Genomic DNA, 17,928 nt, shown 5'->3' with positions numbered 1-17,928 from the left:
TTCATCTATAATATGAGTCAGTAATTCCTACTCAGAGGATTGCATAAGAACATGGTCGTGAGTATACTGTAACCTGCATACCGAGCCATGTGACACAGAGTGTTCATCTTTGAATGGCACAGAAGTCTCTGCTCTTGGGTGGGTTTTTCTCCTTTGATCTTTAAATTCTGGCCAGGGATAGAAGTGGGACTCCAAACCAATCCTTTCCCCCCAGAAAGCCTGAGAAGTCCGTCTCCACTGGGCATTCCTTTAGGCCCCCAGGTACCTGCTGGAGAGCTCCAGCTGATACCTGGAAAGCTGAGACCAGCCTTGCCAGGTGGCCTCTGATTCCCACCTAGGTTGTGCTTGAGCCCTTCTTGTGGTGCCTGCAGAATGCCCTTGACCTCCTTCCTCGAGACTGGCCTCTTTCCAGCCTTTCACAGACTTGCTTCCTTGTTGTTCTCCATCAGTTGTAGGGAGAGTGCTTGTGTCTTTCGTGGGGAAAGGGCTCCAATCAGGCTATGGATGGATGATGCAAGGCACATCCCTTCTCTCCCCTCTGGGGCCTTTGGGTGGTCGGGCCTGGCCTGTCAGAAATAAAGCTATCTTCCTTCTAGGGAGGAGTCTTATCATAATTCAACAATAAGTGTCTAAAAAGCTTTTAGTTGTGGCACATTAGGTTAGAGTGAAGATGTCACTGTTAAATGGTGACTTCATTAGGGGCAGGGCTGGGCTTGGCAAATTTCTTTGGACCAGACGCAGGCCTGGAAGATAGCAGGTACTCAGTAGGATTTCAGTCATGGAGGTAGGGAGCTAGGGAAGTGTGTCACTTGTTGTGGGCACATGGACACTGTCTGGGTAGAGGGGGATTGACTCCCTCTCAACCCGAGAGATGCCTCTGTGCTTGCTCCCAACCTGTATTTATGTTCTCATTCCCCACTGAGAATATAATGCTAAGAAAGGCACAGTCATCTAAACCTTGGGAGGAACAAGTAAGGAAACGATCGTGTTTGTAACAATGGTAGCTTTTGGAATATTAAGATCTTGACTTTATTTCATTTATCTTTCATAGTAATAATCCTTTTGGTATTTCAGGACATATTTGCTCTTCACTAAGGATCAAGTCTTGATAGCTCCCAGGTCTGGGGTTCAGAGGCAGGGGTGAAATTCAAGGTACAGAAGTTTCCCTTGAACACACTCAGGCTTCTCCAGAGGTTAAGGCTGTCACCAGGGAGCTGATTCTGAGACTTCTGGCTGGGCTGCCAGGAGGTAGCCATTTAGGAGGAGGTCGGGCCATTCTGAGTTGAATAGGGTCTGGGGCCCTTCCAGGGCCTGGGGTTCCTGCCAGGCTACAGTTGGCATGTTCTGTGGGGCTGCTAGTGCCCTGGGCATTGTCCTGTGCCCCGAGAAGGCAGCCTAGCCTCAGCTTCAACACTGCCAGGGCAGGATGGCTGCCAGGGCTTGCCTCAGACGCCGAGAGCAAAGCTGTATAATTATTGTGTTCAGCCAGTCAGGCAGGTGTTAGGGAAGAAAGGGGTGATACAGGGTTTGGACCAGACATTGCCATGAGAAGTAGCAGGTGGAAAGTAAATGAGTTTGTCTTCACTGAGCTCAGCAACTGGGTTGCAATCTGGACTGTTCTAAAAACAGATCCTTGGAAAGTCAGCTCTGGAGAGCCATGCTCCCTTGCCCTACATCACTCTGGGACTTAATTTCCTTGTCCGTAAACTGTGGGTAAACAGACCTCTCCTTTCTGAAGGCAGAATGATAGGTCAAGGAGTTGATTTGTGACTCTTAGGCTTAGAATGAAGATTCCTGGGCAGCCTTGGGCAGGTGAGCCAGAGAAGGGATGACATAGATTTTTTTAAAAGTCAGGAAATTGGGGCTTAAGGCTCAGATTTTGCTCTGTACAAATGGTACCCTTTGTTGACACTGGCCTAGTTGGCCTCAGTCCCCTGCTTGTCAATCCTGCATGGTTTTGCCTTCTCCAGTTTAGGCTAGTTCCACATCAAATTAGTCTGTCTAGTTCCAGGCTGATCCTGTGGCCCCAGGCACAGTGCAGCTTTCAGCCCAGCAGCCTTCTCTATGCTTTTGCCAGCCGTGATGGGCAGCTTATTGAACGGCTTAGGGTTCGAGATGATCCACAGCACATGCTCCCTCCTATACAACCCACTGAGTCCTTTCCAGTCAGGCCTTTTGTGTGAGCTCCCAGGGAGGCAGCAATCCATTACCTCCACTTTGCAATGAAGAAAACTGACTCAAGGAGGGAAAGAGCCTGTTCAGAATTGCACAGCCCATCTCCGACTTGGAGAGTCAGCACTCAAGTTGAGAAGTCTTACCTACCTCCATTGCTGTGCAGACCTCGAGACTGAGGACAGGTCTTTCCAGCAAAGGGACCAGGGCTTGGCTGTACAGATGACCCTGGGGCCAGACTGTAACTTCTTCCCTGCATTTGCACCTCCTATCCCTCATCCTGGGCTCCTGCTTTCTACTTATCATGGTTTGATCACTATGATCAGTGGTCACTTGTGGGGGTAGGAGAGGTTGACTTGTTTTTCTCACCTCTTGCCGAGAAGGGGTACAGGGTGGGAGGTGGAAGCAAGTGTGAAACCTCCTGGGCTGGCTGCTTCTGAGCCCATGACATTGCGTTGGCGGGGAGATTCCCTGAGCTGTCACTGGGCCAGGCCACCTGTTACCCCGCCAGCTTCCAGGGCTGGGGGCAGAAGGAAGCCTAAGTGCTGGGACCCAGCCTGGGCACCCAGGTCAGGGAGGACCTTGCTGGCTTCCTCCAAGTAGCAGCAACCCTTGGAAGAGGGCCAAAGTTTGTGCAGAGTCAGATTGTTCTGGGGTTTGTTTCCCTGCTGCTTGTGTCCAGGAATCTCTGTCTTTTTAGCTACTCTGAGTTTTGTCCCATGGGGCCACTGGCTTCCAAACAATAACAACGTGTTAGGAGCTGACTTTCTCTGTACCTTTCCTACTCCCAGACCCTGTTCTAGGGCTTGGCTCAGAGCAGCTTGTTTAGCCCTTGCAGCAGCTGGGGTGCCTGGCACTTTTAATCCGGCCGAAGAAACCAAGACTCTGGGGGTGAAGTAAGCCACCCACGGTCACTGAGCTAGCGCCTGTGGGAGCAGGCTTTGAGCACAGCCACCTGGCTTCAGAGCTGTGCTCCTTATCGAGAATGACAGTGGCAAGTACTACTTTTCTTTTTTTAAGTTGTGGTGCTGGGGGTTGAGGCCAGGATCTTGTACATGCTAAACAAGTGTTCCACCATGGAGCTACACCCCCAGCCCCTTTTCCTTTTTATTTTTTCTATTTTGAGACAGAGTTTCACTAAGTTGCCCATGCTGTCCTCAAACGGCTATCTTCCTGCCCCTCTCCCCCCCAAGTATAGGCAGGGGCCACTGTGCCTGGTGTAAGTGCTGCTTTTTACTGCTTATTGACTGATTGTGGTCAGCCGGGAGACTCCAGCTTTCTTGACTAGTGGAGGGTGGACCACATGCATCCTGGCAAAGTCCGCTGTCTCTGGACCTCTGCAGAGAATGGATCTTTGTCTAGGGGCTATGGATGGGCCAGTTGGGTTGGGATGGTGGCAGTGGGGTGAGCAGGTGCTCTGCCACAGAGGGCAGTGGCTTCTGTTCCAACTCATTCTTCCATGTGGCACTGCAGGTCCAGTGAAGTCAGACCTTATGATTTAAAAAAATATGAGTGGTTTCTTGATTTTTAAAAGTGTGAGGCCAGTAAACAGATCTGACTGGGGACCTGGGACACTGACTGGGGACTGCTACATCTCACAGTCGTTGGTTCCCAGTTCTGCCTTTCCCCTGGAGTTGCTTATTTATGTTCCAGCGTCTCTCACTAGAGTGTGAAGGATTGCTTGAGGCCTGAGACCCAGTTGGAGCCTCCTTGTGTCCCCAGATCCTTACACAGGCCCAGCACAAGGTAGATTATCAGTCAATGGTGCTGACTGGCAGGCTGGCCTGGAACTCATGGTAATCCTCCTGCGTCAGCCTCCCAAGTGCAGGGGATTACAGATGTGTGCCACCAGGTCCAGCTCTAAGGGAATCCTTCATAGGAGAGATGGAAATGCCTCACTGATCTCCATCTCTGTTCCACAGAATCGGGGAGTCCCACTAAAGGGAAGTCCTACACAGGCCTGGGGAAGAAGTCCCGGCTGATGAAGACTGTACAGACAGTGAAGGGCCACGGGAACTACCAGGACTGCTCGCTCCTGAGGCCGCACGTCCCGCACTCAAGCTACGGCACCTACGTCACCCTGGCCCCCAAAGCCTTGGTGTTCCCTGTTTTTGTTCAGGTGAGCCTGTGGCTGGCCCCAAGGGTGTCATTGGAAGGAGACGAGAATGAGGAGAGTTCTTCACCCCAGGACTGAGGGCCCTGGTTTGGGAAAGACGAATGACTCGAGAAGCTCAGGATTCTGCAGGTCTTGTCAGTGAGCAGAGGTTCCAGAGGTGCTTCAGGAAACATGGAGCCATAGAGGGCCCTCCTGTTCCCCCAGCAGCCTCCTCTTTCTCTGTGGCTGAGGCTGTGAGGTCCAGGACCTGCCCGAGGCAGCTCCTGCTCATCAGCTCACCCAGAAGTTTACTGTTTGGAACTGACCAAGATAGAGCTTATGTGGTCCCCTTGGCCACCCAAACATGGCTGGCCAGTATTCACTGGTGGCCTGAGGTTCATTTGGATCTCCCTTCTTCTTCTACTCCTTCCTCTTCTTTTTCCCTCTCTTCTTTTGCATTTTTCTCTTCTCTTTAAAAATAATCTTTCTTTATTCCATCACCCAGATATAGGCTGTTTAAACACTTAAGTGTCAAATATATGCACACACACACACACACACACACACATATATATATATATACATACATACACACACATAAATATATAGATTTTAAAAAGCAAAACAGATCTTATCCTATATTTTATATCTGGTTGCCTTTTTTTTGTTTTTGTTTTTGTTTTGTTTTTTTGAGACAGGGTCTTGCTATGCAGTTCAGGCTAGCCTCGAACTCATGGTGATCCTCCTGCCTCAGCCTCTCGAGTGCTGGGATTGTAGGTGTGTATCACCATGCCTGGCCTAGTTGCCTTTTTAAAACAAAAATTGTAGCACGAGCATTTCTTTGAGCCTGGGTTGTATAGTGGTTCTCACTCTTCTGTCGTGTGGATATACCATGTTTACTGAGCCAGTTCTCAATTCAGATCCATGTGGTCTATTCTTTTGCTATTGTAAACAGCTCTGTGATAAAAACTTCATGCATGAATTATCTCTGTGATGATTTTCCTTGGGAAAGACTCCTGGAAGTGAAAATACTGGGTCACGGGTTGTGAACATGTTGAAGGCTCTGTACACATATTGACAGACTGTGTTCTAGGGAAATAACACTACTTTATCCACTCATCAGCAGCATAGAGGTGACACAGCTCCGAGGGTGTCACTTCTGTTCCTATCCTACTTCTCAGGTCTCTGTAGCATCCCATTCTGGGCCTGTCCCTGTCCGGTGGTCTTAGAACTCCCTCTTGGATGTGATGTATCCGTGGCAGGCAGCAAACCTCTCCCTCTATGGCTCTGTAGGCAGGGCCTGGCCTTTGGCTTTCTGTTGATCTCTTTCTTGGATGTGACACAAAGGTTTTGCCATCCTGGGGGATTAATTTTTGTTTTTAATTTTGATAAAAATTATTTGATTGAAATGATTTTGAAAAAGTTATGAAAACCTTTTGAAAATTTTTGTATTGGGAAACATTTAAGCTAAAAATGGCATAACACTTAAATGTTTGATTTAATAAGTAATTATAAAGCAAATATCCACTAAAATAAAGGAATACGATTGCTGCCCAAGGGATATGCTGGAAGCCTGCATATCTCTTCCTGATCATAATGCCCTCCCTTCCCACCAAAGGTACCTCAGCCTAGCTCATAGTGAGCATTTACCTGCTTTTCTTTATTTTTACCATCTGTATATTTCCCTAAATATCATATTTTGTGTGGCCTCTTTTAAAATATTATTTAATGAATATTTATATGCATATATTCATTTAATGAATATTTATATGCATGTATTCATTTGGGTCTTGCTTCTCTGGCACCATATGATTTATAAGGTCCATCCAGGTTGTTGTGTGCAGTTGATACTTGGTTCATCATCTTCCTTCAAGTACCTGCTTGAGGCCAGGCAGGCAGAAGCCATGTTATAAGTATATGCTCATGAGGACAGGTCCTGCTTGGTAATCTAGAGCTCAGGGTGCTTTTTCTGGACTTCCCTGGACAGGATGATGGAGTGAGAGGTTTGAGTGAGAAGTGGTTCCTTCAGAATTGATGATGGGAAGGAGTCAGCCCAAGTGTGTTATAAATGTAGAGCAGGGAGAGGCCTCACCTTGAAGGGTCTCAAGTGGCCAAATCTCTTGGTGTGTGGCTCTCAGGACCCCTCTGGGCTCTGAAAGCAGGGCCTTCGGGGGGGCATCATCAGGACAGGTTGGGGGAAGTGGGATGGGGAGCCCTGGGGTAGGAGGTGGGCAGTGGGGGAGGGGAGACTGCGGAGGGCCCAGGCATGAGGTTGGACTTCCTGCCAGAGAGTGCAGCTCTCTTGGTGAGGACTGGTGGGGAAGGTGGCAGCCACAGTTCCGCACGGACAGGAGATCTTTCTGTTTCCATCTGGGCTGTGAGGGGTGTGTGAGTTCTTGGGGGAGGGGAGGCCTCTCTGTGGCTGGCTTTGGCTAGCTGCTTCCTCTGCGGCCCTGTGTCTTTGCACGGCCCACTCACTTGTGCACACTTTGTTTTCAGCCCCTAGATCTCTGTAACCCTGCCAGGACCCTCCTGTTGACAGAGGAGCTGCTGTTGTACGAGGGGAGGAACAAGGCTGCCCAGGTAAGACTCATGCGCACTGCCTGGCTGGCTTTCCTCCTTGGCCATCTATAGGCCCCTCACTTTTTTTCCTCCAGATGATCGTGGTACAATCCCAGGATGGAGACCTGAGAACTCTTCCACACCTCTTCCCCCAACAAGTGGATTCCTAGCTATTTCTTATCTACTTCCACTGATAGGGAACTCCCCTCCTTTCAAAACTGTTTTGTTCTTTTTGACATTTATAGTACTTCCCCAGCTCATAAAGACATTCCACTGTTTATCCCAACTTTCTCTAAGGAGAGAGAAAAGATGGTTTTTCACTTCAGCTGTGGTGAGTGACTTTGTGGGTGAGAAAATTAAAGCTGCTAGCCAAAGAGAATTTTTAGAGGCGTGTCAGTTTCCTGAATGTCCTGAGTCTGTATTAACCCAAATTCTAGATCTTCTCCTGAGAGATCTATGATTTCTCCTGGGCTCTAGCCATGCCAGCAGGGGTTGTCCAGGGGCCATGCTACTCTTCCTGGGAGCTGGGAGCACTTTACTCACCCACTCAATCCCCAGAGTTGGCCAGGTCCCAGCTCAGACCTGGACAACAGTCTCTGACTGAGTGGCCATGGACAGGTAATTTAACCGCTCTGAGCTGTAAGGTCCTCATCTGTAGAAAGCAATGATGGTATTGACATGCAGATCCACACTGCAGAAAGCAAGTGCTCCATAAGTAGAGGCTTTGGTTGGGTGGCAGCGTTGAGGCAGAGCTGTCTTGGTCCAAGCAGGAAATAGAAGTGGAGCTCTGTAATCCGGCCTGGCTACTTGGGGGTCATGCAGTGAGGGAGAGGGCTGGGTGCAGATCACGCTGTGATGCAGAGCTGACTCTGTAGACTGGATTAGGTGCTTGGGAACCGGCAAAATCAGAAAGCCTGGAGGCCTGAAGCCTATAGCTAGCCCCAGCTGTGCTGCTGACTCACTCATGACTTCTCCCTTCTTCCTCAGTCTTCCCTGTGTATATTTAAGGTTGCAGGAGCATGGTCTGAGGGGCCTTCAGCCTTACCACCCTAGGGCACTAAATGTGACCGTGGCTGAAGCAGGACATTGGCTTTGTTTTGTCTTGTTTTTTTAAACAAGCAGACCAGAATTCATGTGTTCCAAATGAGCATTGTCTTTTTTCAAGGGCACTCTCTGCTGAGACTGTGTGCTCAGTTCTACCACACTGGTACTGCTGAGGTCATTTCTAGACCTACCCTTTGGGAATGTTCTTGAGAATTGAAGCATGGCTTCGGAATTGCCTCCCTGTGTGGGAGTAAAACTTCATCTGTTGAGGGAGATTTAGGTTTTAGGAGTGAGAGGTCACTGGAACTGTGTTTGGTGAATAAGCATGTGGTGGAGGTAAGTCAGGGGTGCAGGGTCAGAAGGGAAGGTGTGGCTGTGCATTCAGCAGGCCCAGAAGAAAGTGCTTTGGGATGACAGCCACCCTGAAATACACACAGATGTCTTAATTCACTCTTAAAATGTGCTCACTGTTACTTGCACCAGTGTTGACCACTTACTGTGCATTCCTGCCATGCATGCATTTTGCACTGATCCCAGTTAGCTCTCCAGCACCCCCATGGGACACGAGGGTACTAATATTCCGATGAAATTACCTGGGACGTCAAGGCTGGTAAGGAACGGAGCCAGGATTAGCACTTGGCTCTCTGGCTCTAATCCTGGCTCAGCAATGCTTTCCATGACCCCATGCTGCCTCTGGTATGTTTGTTTAAAAACAAATAAAGAAACACAAGCCAAGCCATAGCCATAGTTATAATTCATCTAAAATATCTTTGCCGCATGGAGAACCTTAGAACCAAGAGACACCCCCTTCTCCCAAAATTGAAGGAAGTGATTTGAGAACAAGTGAAATAAATATATTCCTTTTTCTTGCAGTATAATAGCAATCAAATATGAGGATTTTGGTACTCTATCATTTTACTCAAGCTAAAAATAGAACCAATTCCAGAGGGACTTGTGTAACTTCATACAGCCTTAGTGCTGGTTGGGCCCTCAGGAGCCATCCATTCTAATTGCTTCTCTGCACTCTTCCAGTTGCTGGTTTTCCCCCACAGTTCCTGAATGTGCAAGGGCAGCCTCTCCCAACTGGTAGCCCCTCCTCTTCATTGTCTGTCCCTTCTCTGGGCAGACTCATGTTTGCTGATGTCTATGAGCTGATCCTGTCCCACGCCACACACTTGCTTGCATTTTGGAGAAGCCTCATTTATCCGTTCACACAGTATTTACAGATCATTGAGGACATCATCGAGGACGTAGCTGGGCCCAGTGCTAGGTTCCTGGAATACTATGAAGGGAAAGGCTGACACGCCCTCCCTTTACACACTGACTCACTGAGTTTACCATTAACCAAGGAGCAGAGGTCCTTTCTGAATACCCTGCTCTGAGGCCAGTTTCCCAGGAGAAGGCTTGGCTAGGGCCACTTGAGAGACAGTCACCCTCTAGGTTGTAAGGATTCCCTGACTAGGCAATCCCTCTACCCTTGACCCTTTGGGAAGACAGATGTGTCCTCTGTGCAGGTGTGAGGAAGACACCTGGAATCCCCTGTCGTGGTGAGAGGCAGCAGGTAACTGGTCTGTGCAGATAGGGTCACCAGGATGCTGATGAGATGGAGGGGGTCCACATGTCTTTCCCTGGCATGTCTGCCCTCTGTCCTGCTTCCAGCCGTGTGCCAGCTCTGTCCTTTCCCTGACCCGACCTTTGGGGAAATTCTTCACTCATGCCTTAATCACTTCCTGTCTAGACCATATTCTCAGCTCTGGGAATCCAGGCTGGGGCATTGGCCTGGGGCTTTTCTCACCTTGGCAGTGGCTCCTCCCTCTTGTCCTCCATCCAGCCCCCTCTGGGCCTGAGCCATTTTTTGACTTTCTAGGCTCCTGACAAATTGTCTTCTCTGACATTTCCTCTGCCAGCTTCCCTGTGGGTCCAAAGCTGACAGCTAGATTTTCCTTGATTTGGAGACATGTTTTTTGGGAGCAGGGGGGTTTGCCTAGTGTCTGCAGCTAGTGTAGAGCCTTCTTTCCTTTGCTTAGACTTTGCAGTCCTCTCCCTATATAGCCAACTTCTTAATCCTTCTGAACTCTTGATAATTTTCTCCCCCTCCTTTAACTTTATTATTATCATTTGTCTCCTTTATTCCTCTTTTTTTGGGTCCCTGTTTGGATTCTTTTATATTCAGGGACAGAGCAGCTGTAGGCATATTGCTGCTACAGTACTGTGTACAGTGAGAGCTTTACCATCTGTCAGACCTGCATAACAGTCCCTAGCTGTGTGGCTGTGGATGGGTAACTTAACCTCTCTGAGCTATAAGGGCTTCATCTGTAAAGGCCAATGATATTATTTGCATAAAGATTCACAGAGCGGAAAGTGTTCAGCAAGTAGAGGTTTCTGTTGGGGAGTTGTAGGAGATAGGGCTTTCTGGGAAGGGAATTGGGTAGGGGTACTATTTGGTTTTTTTTGGTTTTTTTGGTACCGGAGATCGAACTCAGAACGTTGTGCTTGTGATGCAGGCAGTGGCACCACTGAGCTAAATCCCCAGCCCTGGGTAGGGTCACTATTAAGATCCCTTCCAGCCCAAGGTTCAGGAGTCCATGGGAGGGGCCAGAGCCCTGAGGCTCTCTGCTCAGTGACATCCCCTGTTGTCTCTGCCTCTGTATTTTCGCTACACTCCAGAGACCAAGTAGGCCTTTGGATATTTCTTACTTTTTTTTTTTTTTTTGGTACCGGGATCAAACTCGGGACCTTGCGCTTGTGAGGCAGGCGCAGGCGCAGGCGGTGGAACCACTGAGCTAAATCCCCAGCCCTTTCTTACATATTTTTAAATTACAAAAGTAACAATCTCATTGAAAAGTAACGCAAATTAAACAGAAATGTATAAAGTAAAATCCCCCTTCCCTGAGTGTGGAGAGTGGCGCATAGCTAAAAAATACAGAAAGAGCTATACAAACTTTTTGTTTTGTTTTACAAAATTATATTATATCCAGGTATTTTTTTCGCATCACATTATTCCAACTTATGATAGACAGTATTCTATTTCTGCCCATGTAGCTCTACTTTATTCTTTTAAAAGTTGCACAAAATTCTGCCGTGTGAAGTTATTGTAATTTATTTTATCAGTCCTCTCTTGATGGTTTTTTATTTTATTTTCCTTTGTTAAATTATAAGAATGCCGCTAACTTCCTTATATGTTCATATTTATGCATCTTTTCCAATATTTCTGCAGGAAAGGGTGCCTGAAGTGGTGGTGTAGGGTAATCTTTACCAGTCTGAGAACTAACTGACAACATGTTGGCTTTTTAAAGGTCAGTCGAAATCTGACACACACTTGCCGTGCGGAGGAATCCAGGCCTTTCTGCTTGGTTCCTCTTACTTCAGAAGAAATGAAGTACCAAGTTTTGACACCTCAAAGGGAAGTCCCCATAATTAATAATCTTTTGTGGGCTTTTTCTGGAGAACCTAAAATTGGATTTTATTGCTTTTAACTAAGAGCCCTGCAGAATTTATAAAACAAATACCAGTGTAAACTTCAGTGGGAGTAGAGGATCAAGTGGATTTTTTTTTAAGCATAACAAATATGCTGCACATTCCTGTTGGTTTACCTTTAATGTCTAAAAATAGCTTTTTTCTTTTGTTTTTGGAGCAGCTGGTACACGAAGGAGATTTAAGTTATGTACAAGTCTGTATTGAAGTGTAAACAACTGACTTTTTCTTGGACTGATTTCTCCTTAATGTAGTTAAAGTTATCTGCAAGGAGTTTGGCAGTATTACGTCACACCACATGATTCTAAGAGCTCTGCAGGAAGCTTCAAACAAAGCTGGGTGAGGGCTGGAGACCCCCCTGGGCACTGCAGGGCCAGCCCAGGACAGGGGGGCCTGGGGACACCAGGCTGTGGAGAGGCCCCGAGGAAGCCATCTGACGTGGAGGCTGAGGACTGTCTTTCCTTCTGGTTTATTTTTTTCCTACTTTGAGGAGGGCAGAAAGGCACTCTCCTTTCTGGGCCACCCTTGGAGTTGCTGGTTCTGCGTGAGATGATGAGGATGCGTTACCCAGACCTCCAGGGGAGGTTGTGGCTGTCTGTGTCCAGGGGACAGTGGAGTAGCCAGTCCATGTGTTCTCTTCTGGTGCAGGTGACACTGTTTGCCTACTCGGATCTGCTGCTCTTCACCAAGGAGGACGAGCCTGGGCGCTGCAATGTTCTGAGGAACCCCCTCTATCTCCAGAGCATAAAGCTGCAGGAAGGTGAGGAGCGCCAAGCTGCCAGCCCTCAGCGGGGCATTTGTTATGTGCGGTGGGCTCTGTCCCCAGACTGGCCAACCATCCATTCTAGGCCTGCGAGCCTGCTGCCACACCTTGAGCTTTTCAGGGTGGGTTCTGTTCTAGATGCCTTCCAGGGAGGCCATGGAGAGGGTGGGAAGAGCTTTGGCCTCAGACCCATGTTCAAATCTTGGCAGTGCTCTCCTGGTGTGACCTTGGGCAAGTTACTCCACTTCTCTGAGCTTGTTTCCTCATGTGTCAATTGGGATAATAATAGTGTCTCGGAAGGTTGTTGGGTTAAATTAGGTCATTTATGCAAAGGGATTGGCCCACAACCAGTGCCTAAGAAATGCCTACTGCCACCCTGCTCTCCAGATGTGTGGACCGAGACCACTGCCTCTCCTCAGCCAGCCACACAGCCCTATCGAGAGCCCAAGGAAGCTGGAACACACGTGGCTGGGGCTGTTGAGCAGAGTATGCAGGAGCCTGCAGGATTTCTAACCCAAAACTTTCCATGGCACCCCGGCCGTCAGAACGGGAAGCCAGCTGGGAGTATCTGTCCAGCAGTTTGGTTTGGCGCCTGAGGTCTCCGCTGAAAGGGTCTCGATTTCCTCTCCCAGATTATGAAAACAACAACAGACCTGTCTGAGCACAGGCGATGGGCAGGGAGGAAAATATTACCCGGTGAAAGAATTCTGTTTTGGTGGGTTTCACTCCAGGCAAACTTCCTGACTGCTCAAAAAGCCATCCTGTGCGCCCGCTGCCCTGGCTGGTCTTCCTCCTCGGAAGCCAGATCCTGTGGGAACCTCCACTGTCCCCTCCCCAAGGGAAGTCACTCACCACTCTCCCTCTCTGGCTCTGACTCTCCTGCCTCCTGACCAAGGGCAGCCACAGCCCCTCCCTCTGGGCCTCCGGAGAGGGGAAGATCAGATTTGTGAGCCACTTCAGCACAGGCCCTGGCCTGCCAGGAAGCTCCCCAGTGCCCGCTGCCCTCCAACCAGTGGACTCTGCCCGGGCCTCCTTGCTATTCCGCCTCCTCCTCTGCTCCCTTGCAGCCAGCTCCCCTACGCTCTGAGTACTCACATATATACACTTTCAGTATAGTCCCTCCTTCTCTGCTCCCCTACCTCACCCTGCCCCCAGTTCAGACAGTGTAAGACCCACCCAGTTCCATCTGGGGAGCGCTGGGCAGGATGCTGCTCAGTAACGAACACAGCCAAGGATAAGAACTGACTCAGGCTCGGTGATCTGCACACTGTAGGCTTGGGACCACAAGCCCAGGATTCATTTGCTCAGCTTCCTGCTACAGGGAGAAGGGAAAAGAAGGAGGCTCCAGCTGGGTGCAGTTGGGTAGAGGCTAGAGTGGGAGAAGAAGGCAGTGGAAGATCTGAAGGCAGTAGCCAGAGATTTGCTGTTAGTGTCATGTGTGACCTTAGCTGGTCCTTTCCCTTTTCTGGGTTTATTTCTCTGTGTTCCCTCCCAGGTCTGATGGCCCTGGACAGAATCCCCAGGTGGCTGGGAGAAGCTGGACAGTGCTGTGCTGCCCTGCTTCCACTTGCTGAGGGGCCTGGACTGGTTTTCCCCTCCTAGAATCCCCCTTCCCCCAAGACTTGCAGTTAAAGGCAGGGGTGCTTTGTGCCCCACCAGGTGGTGATGGTCAAGGTGAGCCTGGAGCATTACCCTTGCCTGGGGATGGTGTCCATGGGCTGAGGCCCATCTGCCTGTGGATGGTGGGTCACCTAGATGAGGTGGCCTAGGCAGCATGTTTCAGGAGAGATGACCGGTTGGTTTGGTGTGGGAGAGGGAGCACTGGATTTGTTGGACAGATGGTTTGGGGCAGACCTCAGGCCTGAGATGGTTTGGGGGAGCTCTTGGAGAGCCTCAGAGCTGCTTAGAGCAAAGGAGATGACTCCATGACATGGAGTCTCCTAGGTGCACATTCAGCCAGGCGTGGTGGCGCACACCTGTAGTCCCAGCACTAGGGAGGCTGGGGCAGGAGAACCACCTTGAGTTCGAGGCCAGTGTGGGCTACATAGTGAATTCAAGACTAGCCTAATTTACACAGCAAGGCCTAGTCTCAAAACACAAAAAACCAAAACAACAACAACAACAACACACACACACATACACATATTTAAAAAGATTGTAGAAAAAGGTACACATTCCGATGCTTAGTTTCTTTTTGGACACCCATGGAGCCCTTGTGCTCCTTCCCCCACTGTCCTCACATCTGTGAGCCAGTTCCAGAGGTTCACTGAAGTCCAGTGTCCCCTTCTGCCATAGCGAGGTGGAACTTCAGGACCCGATGTTCTGAGTCCTGGCGCCTGATTTCCTGGCCTCCTCCCCAGTGCCCCAGGAGACTCACTGCCGCCACAGGGGCCTGAGTGAGGCTTTTAAGAGATGCATTTGGAGCCTGGGCTGAATGAAGCCTCTGGTGCCAGAATGGTCTCTCATTAACGTTGCTCAGGACATGAAACTCCTAGGTTTCTTTTTGTCTCTTTCAAATCAACATTATATGCAGAGTTCAATTTGGAACACAGAGGACAGTCAACAAGAAGCAGTTGCATCTGCGTTTCCAGCATGCTGGGGAGAATCCACCCCATCCTAGGGACCAGGGCCTCCCTTGGCATTTGTCCGAGTAGCTCTTAGCTCTGCAGGTCAGCTGTATTCCCAGGGCCTAGTATGGGCATGGAACAATGTGGCAGCCCAATGAATGTATGTTGGGCGATTCAATCAATGAATGACTAAAAGGAGACCAGAAGCACTGTCTCCGCTTGGGGGCTGGGAGTGCCTCCTCCTTCAGGGCCCCCGGCTGGTGGCCACTGCAGTCCTTCCTGCCTTCTCCTGTCTAGCTTCCCCAAGCTCTGGCAGGACTGACTGGCAATATAATGGAAGCAGATGGAGAGCTGGTGCTATCAGGACATCTCTGGTTTGTGGGGGCCACTGGCTTTGCTACTCTTTGTGTTTCTGCCTCCCAGGCAGCCAGTATCATGCCCACAGTGTGTCTTCCTGGCCTGCCCTCTTCTCTCAGATGTGGCCTGGAAATGTCCAGGTGACTCATGAACTCTCCAGCTGCCTTGGGGACCCAGGTTCCCATTTCGGAAACTCCAGCTGCTGGAGTAGTTGGAGTACATCTTAGTTGACATTTTCTGAGCCTGTGAATATTTGAGTTGAGATCTTAGACCAGGCTTGGAAGGACTCTGGGAAAATGATAGAAGGGTCAGACCTGAGCCAGTAAGCCCAGGGGCTCCACTGAGCCCATGACTGGGGATCCCTCTTGCATGGTCCATGGATTCCTTGGTAGGAAGCAAGGCCCGCTCTGGAATGGCACAGGCAGAGTGTCTCAAATGTGCAGCCTTAGCGTCCCTTCTCTATGCCAGCCCCAGTCCTAATGTTTCAGGAAGGCTGAGGGTGTCTCCTGGCTCAGCCTCTTTGCTGCCTGCTTTTCTGCAGCTGCAGCAGCTCTTCCCTGGCACCCCTGCCCCCTTGCTTGTTTTTCTTTTATGAGACTCTGAATCATGCTGAGCACTGCCCCTATTCCATCCGTCTGTCACAGGGCTGCCAGCTTGGGGCTGTGATGTGGAGAAGATTCACTGAAAGTTTGCAGTAATTCAGGGATGTCAGGGCAGGCAGGGGTGGTATCACAACACAGAGCAGTTGTCAAAACAATCCATCAGCCATCCCTGGCCACAGGGATTGTCTAAAGGCGTGTTCCCCCATCTTCTCTCAGCTCATGTCTCCCTGAAGTGCTCATCTCCTGGGCTTGCCTTCACTTCCAGAACCTTCTCTTTCCTCACTGCCAGCTTCCAAAACCCAAATTCCAATTATTTTCTAACATAGGTCTTCTTGGCTCTCCTTTTGCTCTGGGGTCTGCTTCTGGAGAGTCAAGGAAATAATCCAGTGTGTTTTCTTTTTTTTTTAATTTTTAAAAATTTTTTTGTTATCCAGTGTGTTTTCTTAAACAAAAGAGACCACCTCTTCTTGTCCCTACTCTCAGCAACATAAGGAACTAGAAGAGGCTTTGGGGTTACAGTATTTCTTCTCTCTCTTTCTCTTTGTCTCTCTGTCTCTCTCTCTCTCTCCCTCCCCCCAATCTCCCTTCCCTTCTCCCTCCCCTCATGATTGAACTCAGGGCCTCTGCACTGAGCTGCATCCCCAGACCTCACCTCCTTTTTGAAACAAGATCATGCTAAGTTTGCTAAGCTGCCTAGGCTGGGTTTGAACTTGCCATCCTCCTACCTCAGCCTCCTAGGGTGCTGGGATTCTAGGTGTGCACCACCACACCCAGTTTACAATGTTCTTAAACATTATGGGTTTCTTAGGCAGGCCTCCCTCTCTCCCCAATCCATTTCCAGGTGGGGAGAAGTAAAAAATTTATTCTGAGTCCAAAGTGCACCTCTATTTTTCTGGGGCTATTTTATCTGGCTCCACCTAGAAGCCCCTGGCTTTAGAGAGATTTTGGCCCATATGGAAACTGCCTGTATACCTGTTTCCAGGGTGCCTGGCCTTCACCTACCTCAGTTAGGGCTCCACTTACTGCTTTGCTTAGGACTGGATTATCTCCTTGTCATCTTGCTGCCTTCTCTTGGTGATGAATTTTGCCTTGTTTGGCAATTTCCTTGCTTCAAGTCTGCGTGAAAGGGTCTGCTTTGAACCCCGCAGTTAAGAGGTGGCATTAAAAAAGCGGGCTCTGGAGCCAGGCTCTTCCCTTTCCTACCTGGGGTGAGTTACTTCACTTTCCTATGCCTCTGTTGTTTTCACATGGGCCATGGTTTCTGTCAGCTCTGCCCCTTGGGGTTCTGAGAGGGCTGTGGGCCAGTGCTGTTATGGAGCTACACATCGAAGCCCTTGAGCTTACACATGGAAAACATTTGAGTGGTGGCTGGCAAGCAGTTCTGTGGGCCTTGATGCTGTTACATGTTTTATATGGTTGCTTCTCTTAAAAATGACAGCCTGCCTGATGAGGCCAATTGTTTCCAGCACAGGGAGTTTCCAACCAGCCCAGGCCTGTGTCCAGCTGAGTACCCCAATGGGGAGTGCTGCTAGATTCAGCCGAGTAGCTGCAGTGGTCAGGACAGATGTGTTAGAGGAGGCATAGCTGGTGTTTCTCTATCTCTGCTTGTGCCCTTCCCACTTCCTGGAATGCCCGTTCTTCCCCTTTTGAGTTTTAGCACTAAAGGCCCTTCTCCAGAAATCCCTCCCCAACAGCTGCGGGTCATCTCTTGGCTTCCAACTGAGCTCCTCTGCTGGAGGAGGGGACAGCCCTCGGTCCCTCCCAGCTCTTCCCAGCTGCAGAGTGCTTGGTGGATGATTGAGTTTAGGATCCTAGACCAGGGATGAGGAGGCTCTAGGAAAACACAGAGGGCTCGGCCTGGGCCTGACAATCATCTCTTAGCTCCACTCAGGCCGTGACTGGGGATTGCCCCTCCTGGCCTCATGCTTTCTGAGGTGGGAATAAGGCCCACCCAGGAATCAAATGACGCCCTCCCGAGGCAGTTGGAGTGGTGGAGGAAACCTGGATGTGTGTTACCTCTTGCCCCTTGTCACAGGAGGGATCATGGAAAGGAGGAGACTTCTGGGATGGGTGACAGCTTCCTACTGGTTGATACTCCTGATTGCCTCTCCTGGGGATGCGATGCCAGCCTTCTTTGGGTCAGGCTGACTTGCAGGCAAATGCCTCACGGCTGCCCATCACTCCCCAGTTAGCAAACAGAGTGGCTTTGCTCCAGAGACTGCCCTGTTGCCAGTGTCTGCCTCTTCCTCTTTTCCCAGGAAGCACCACACACAGCGTCCTGGGCAAGATAGC

General features: G+C 49.7%; 1 protein-coding gene across 7 annotated transcripts in view; it reads left to right on the top strand.

The window, feature by feature from the left end:
• Window positions 1–17,928, top strand: part of Rgs3 (regulator of G protein signaling 3) — a 122,264-nt gene that overhangs the window by 42,094 nt on the left and 62,242 nt on the right. For 6 of the 7 annotated variants that reach the window (XM_004849518.4, XM_021262204.2, XM_004849519.4 and 3 more), the window contains 3 exons: window positions 4,095–4,291; window positions 6,767–6,850; window positions 11,996–12,107. In XM_004849518.4, coding sequence (XP_004849575.2) covers window positions 4,095–4,291; window positions 6,767–6,850; window positions 11,996–12,107 — 393 coding nt within the window. Of the gene's footprint in view, window positions 1–4,094; window positions 4,292–6,766; window positions 6,851–9,221; window positions 9,435–11,995; window positions 12,108–17,928 lie in introns of those variants that run through there. The other variant, XM_004849528.4, reaches the window with a different exon arrangement.

The sequence above is a fragment of the Heterocephalus glaber genome, unplaced genomic scaffold, assembly GCF_053883595.1.
Source record: "Heterocephalus glaber isolate CG9 unplaced genomic scaffold, H.glaber_assembly_v1.0 deba00001479, whole genome shotgun sequence".
In the NCBI taxonomy this organism is placed as follows: domain Eukaryota; kingdom Metazoa; phylum Chordata; class Mammalia; order Rodentia; family Bathyergidae; genus Heterocephalus; species Heterocephalus glaber.
The sequence above is the reverse complement of the archived record's forward strand: the minus strand, read 5'-3'. Positions and strand labels throughout refer to the sequence as shown.